At 34.5% G+C, this 5,242-nt stretch overlaps 1 protein-coding gene across 2 annotated transcripts in view; it reads left to right on the top strand.

Moving 5' to 3' along the window:
• Nucleotides 1-4,813, top strand: part of LOC132172901 (uncharacterized) — a 20,892-nt gene extending 16,079 nt beyond the window's left edge. Inside the window, exons 4-8 of one of the 2 annotated variants that reach the window (XM_059584460.1) lie at nt 298-478; nt 586-669; nt 1,018-1,125; nt 2,135-2,404; nt 4,561-4,813. In XM_059584460.1, coding sequence (XP_059440443.1) covers nt 298-478; nt 586-669; nt 1,018-1,125; nt 2,135-2,404; nt 4,561-4,638 — 721 coding nt within the window. In that variant the 3' untranslated portion in view covers nt 4,639-4,813. The remainder of the gene's footprint in view (nt 1-297; nt 479-585; nt 670-1,017; nt 1,126-2,134; nt 2,405-4,560) is intronic. The other variant, XM_059584463.1, reaches the window with a different exon arrangement.
• The last annotated feature ends 429 nt before the right edge of the window (nt 4,814-5,242 follow it).

Raw genomic sequence — 5,242 nt, 5'->3', positions numbered from 1 at the left:
GTTGGGTTAGCTTGGGTTATGTCTAGAAGCGTAGTAGACATTTTTGCTTGTTGGAGAGGGTTGTGCTGCAGTCCTAAGAATGCATCAGTGTGGAAGATGGTGGTGAACTAATAGAAGTTTTGTGGTGTCTTTGGAGGGAATGAAGACAACTGCTTTGGATCTTAATTTACATAGTTTTCATAATTTTCTTGACTTTTTTTTTGTCCCTCTTTCTAGTTTGGTGTATCGCTTGTATACTTGTGTGTACCTGGGTTGTGCCTTTCGTGCTTTTCAATGATATTACCTTTTGTCACGCAGAAGCCCTTCAATCAACCAGGAAACTACCGCAATAGATTTGGCTGCAGAAACCACATTGAGAACATTGAAAAGAACATTTTACACAAATCTTCCTAATTCAGACATAGAAAAAATGATGGGGGAAGTTGCTGGAAAGATTGAAGTTGATTTTGAAGAGGAGAAAGATTTATACCATGTAAAGGTATTTCTTGCTATATACCTCTGCTTTTTACGTTCAGATTCACGCTGTTTACTCTTTTGATTCAGTTGGCTACTGACTTCCTCAATTTATTTTCTCATGTTGTATAGTTGTCTGATGCCACACAACCAGATTCAACTCTTTCTTGCAAATGTAGGGTGATGAAAGAACATAAAAAGCTTCAGCTTTATCAGGCAAGTTTCAGCTTAAAGTCAATGCACATTTCTGTTTTAGGTTAGAGAGCTGATGATTTGTTCACTTTCCTGTTTTGTTAATTTTATGTGACAAATACCTCAATGTACTGTAAAGAGCATAATAAGAATAATTGTTGAGTAGGTTTATTTTTCCTAAAGTTGGAGATTTGGTATTTGATCCATTTTGGGCGGGGGTTTTTTGGGAGTAAGGTTCTCTTAATGTTTGGCTAAAAAGAAAAGGGGTCTCAGACTTTATTTTCTCCCCCAGTATTTTGACAGTTTTACTATTTCCTTCCAATTGTTTATAACGATTGTTTGGAGGCTTATGTTGAAATGTCAAGACTGTAGGTTGAACTAAACGCGGTGCGTCACATGGTCGTGGACATATCGTGCCTTGATAAAAGTTTAGACCTAAGGCTGATGCTATACAACAAGGGCGTCTTAACATCTCTCACTGTAAGTTGCTTTGTTATAGTCGCTGTCATATCTCACAGTTTACATTATTTCAGAAAAACTGGTCATGTTCATCCCCATATCTTCTCATATCGATAGGTATTAAAAAAATTATACGAGGGTGGAATCTTTACACTAGAGCTTTTATGCTTTGAATACTTATCTGGAAAAGAACAAACGTGATAAAATCTTGAATTGTTTCACATATGTATGCATTTATGTCACTTCAGGCAGGTAAATTTTGCAGAATCCACCCAAATTTCTTTCAAAAATTTTCCTCTAGATGAACATAGAAATTGGTATATGCAAATAGGATAAGGTTTCTTTGAATCAAGTTAGTTGCAATCACGAAGACTTGAAAACGGAACCCAGGGAAAAGATTATGTAATTATGACACATCTTCTATTTATTTATTTATTAATTATTTACTAGCATATCAATCACATGTGTTGCCTTTGAGCAATTTGAGTGTCAGATGACAAAAACAAAATGGTGGATTATACAATTTATATGTGATGAAATAAATAGATAAAATAATTCTTCTAATTCCTTGAAAATTTGAAAACACATGTTAAAAGAAATGAAGTGTATTTTCCCCTATTATTTATCTATTGTTATGTCTGTTTGTCTGGGTATGTGTGCATGTCAATGCCTATTTATATCAGAAAAGAAATGAAAAGCACGTGTATGAAAAGCATATTTATGTTTAGTTTTAAATTTTATGGGTACTTTTTTTTTTTTTAAAAAAAAGTAAGTTTTCAAAATTTGACTGGAAAAACGTATTCAAAATTTGATTTCTTCCCTCAACATGTTTTAATTAGAAAGATTAATTTTAATCTTTGTTTGCTATGAAGCAACCTGACCAAAAAAGAAGAAGAGAAAAAATTAAAAAACAAAAAATGAAAACAGGGGTGGGAATAATCCGCTTAACCATTCAATATAGTTTTATTGTGCTATTTCTTATACCTGAGACTAACATTCATGATCAAACTAAATTCATTTGCTATTTCAGGATGATGAGCTGGAAAACATTAGAAATCTGATTAATTCTGCAGTTCTAGATCCAGATGTGAAGGGTGGGTTGAGATGGCCGCTGGGTTATGCGTCTTCTGGAAACAGATATTGTGTGGTGGGGGTTTGGCACACAATAAATAAAGCCTATAAAAGTCCATCAATGAGGCTGAAGGTGAGAGAGGCTGATCGATTTGATTTTAAAACTTCAACTGGGGAAGCTTCAAGGGAGATAAATTTGAAGGTGAAAAGTGTCATCTCGTTATTACAGGTAGTAATGTCTATCTTCATGCTTCTTAAGTGGATAATTTCTGCATTGTACTGTGTATTCTTGTTTTATTTTTTATTTGTTTTTATATAATTAATTTCATTATCATTAATTGAATGCAAAGGGGCAAAACCCTAGTACATTGAGAGTATACAAGAACCCCTAATATGAAGAAAAAGAACACAAATTCAAAAAATCTGCAAAACTAATTACAAGCAAACTATGATGCGCAGATATCCTAGTATAGAAAGTGTTGAATATAATCTTCCGCAACTCTGTCACCGAAGTCTCTACATTTTCAAAGCTTTGAGCATTATGCTTTCACCAAAGACACCACACTAAACACAATGGAGCCAACCTCCATACTACTATAGTTCCATAGCTGTACCTTGCCCAACTTGTCCTCCCAATCACCAAAATATTCATCCAATTATCGAGTCTCAATATTTTTCCTAATGCTACTGTCTACACAATAAACGCCACCTGTGAAGGAGCCTTGACTCTCCATATACTCTTCAACGGAAAAGATGAATCATTTTGACTAGTTAACATCTTTGATAAAACGATTTCACTTCAAACTTGCTTATTTTGGAAGGACTCCAACCCATTCTATCCTCCTCTCCTTGTCTTAGTTTGAAAGAATACAACGTCTCAAAGAAAGATACTACCACCTCTACCTCCACCTCTCAAACCTGAACTAGTCTAGTAAAATTTACATTCCATGGAATAATCTGTTCTCGAACCGGCATGTTATCTGCTACCCTCGCATCTTTTCTCAGAGCAATACTAAATAAATCCGGATAAGAGATCTTCAATGGACTATCCCCACACCACACATCATGCCAAAAACTAACCTTTGACTCATCCCTTACCTCAAATCTAACAAATTTGGAAAACATATCCTGCCCCATTCTTATATGTTTCCAAACTCCCATTCCGAATCTCCTTATAACCTCTTTAGAGCACCAACTTCCTTCTATACCATCATATTTGGTCTCTATCACCAATTTGTATAATGTGTCTCTATCCATAGTATACCTCCACAACCACTTTTCCAAAAGAGCTCGATTGAACTGAATCAGATTTCTAACTCCCAATCATGTCTCTATCCATATATCTAATCGTTGCAGCCGCCAACCACCAACAGTTTCCATCACCTTCTTGATGAGCCATCAAAATTGTAATAATAGTTGAAATGATAATTAAATAAAATCATCATATAATCAAAATTAAATCAATCAAAACCACCCTAAAATTTTAAATTACAATTAATTGAAACCTTTGTCCGCTCTCCCACGCTTCATGGCTTGCTGCAACTCGGCAATTTCCATTTGCCTTCAACATCATCTGCTTCTAATCACCTGCAATGCTATTTTAACTCAAGTTCGAACTCCAAGCGCTAACATGGAATTAATGTACTCCTATAACTTGCTTATACAGAACTGAACCCCACATTAGAGTATTAAGAGCGAAACACAAAGTTAACTAGTTATCGACATTGTATCTTCTTCTTAAACATTTTGGTTTATGCTGTACCTTGTATTGATTTTTTTTTTTTTTTTTTTTTATCATGTCTCGAGTCAAGGCAAGAGAAGAGATTCTATAAAATTACCGAGACACATTCTATGTTTTTATTCCAAAGTGAGGACATATTGTGTCCTAAGAAAACTGGGGATGTTGCTATCCTCCAGTTGATGTAAAGAGAGGAAAATCCGATATGCATACATGTACTATGTTCATCTATTGGTAGATCAAAAATTGAGTTTGACTTGGAAGGTCTGACTGATCATCCCCTATAGGTTTAAGATACAAGATATGTTCAACATTTTTCTCTAGGATAATTATGTAATGTATTCTTCCTGTACCTGCATATGAAGTGGGGTTCTGATTTGACAAATAATGTATTCTACAACTTGAGATCCCAAATAAGACCCCCACTTTCAAGAGCAAGATCATATATAACAACAGAGTAAGCAACAAAAAACCAGAATCATAAGCAACAACACAGGATTTGGATAATTATTCAGCTTCAACGTAATTGACATTGTAGATTATTTGTGATGAGTATATATTAATTAAGCAAACAATCTATATGTTTCTCTTTACATTTATTTCTATATTTTCTTAATGATCCTTCACATGTTTATGACCTCATTCAGGAACAGGCAGTTGAGATTACTTCGGTTTCGGAGATGCTTAAAGACACGCTAAGGTTGATATGGAATCTCATACCGTGAAGGCTTTTTAACATGAAATCGCACATTGCAGGCCGCCCGTCCTTTCCCTATGTTTTGTAATTTTTTTTTTTTTTTTTGAAAAATGCTAGACAAATTTTACAACATGATGTGCTACAACATGATGTTGCACAATATGATTGAGTTACTTAAAAGTTAAATTTATCTCATTTCCTTTCATATTGTGTCACATTATGTTTTAAAAGTTTTTTTGTAAAATTATTTGTATGCTTAGCATTACTTTTTTATTTTTTTTCCCTGTTTGATAATAGTGTAAATGTGTACATTTTATGGCCAAAACAAGGTCGTGAATATGTCATTTGTAAGTTTGACTATATTTCTCTTATCGATCGATCACCTTTTAGATGCTTGAAAGACGTATAGCAAGTCGAAACCTACCTGCCTCTTGTATCCGGCCGCCTGTAAGGAATACGAGTGGACTTTTGGCCTAGTAACCTAGGTGGGTTGCGTACCCATATAGCTATATCCGCCATACTGGTATATGGGTATGCATGAGAAGATAATATTCGTCTGCTCTCCCACCTATATATATATATATATATATATATATATATATATATAGAGAGAGAGAGAGAGAGAGAGAGGT

This window comes from Corylus avellana, chromosome ca2 (assembly GCF_901000735.1).
Source record: "Corylus avellana chromosome ca2, CavTom2PMs-1.0".
Classification (NCBI taxonomy): domain Eukaryota; kingdom Viridiplantae; phylum Streptophyta; class Magnoliopsida; order Fagales; family Betulaceae; genus Corylus; species Corylus avellana.
Note: the sequence above shows the minus strand (reverse complement) of the source record. Positions and strands in the feature narration are given on the sequence as shown.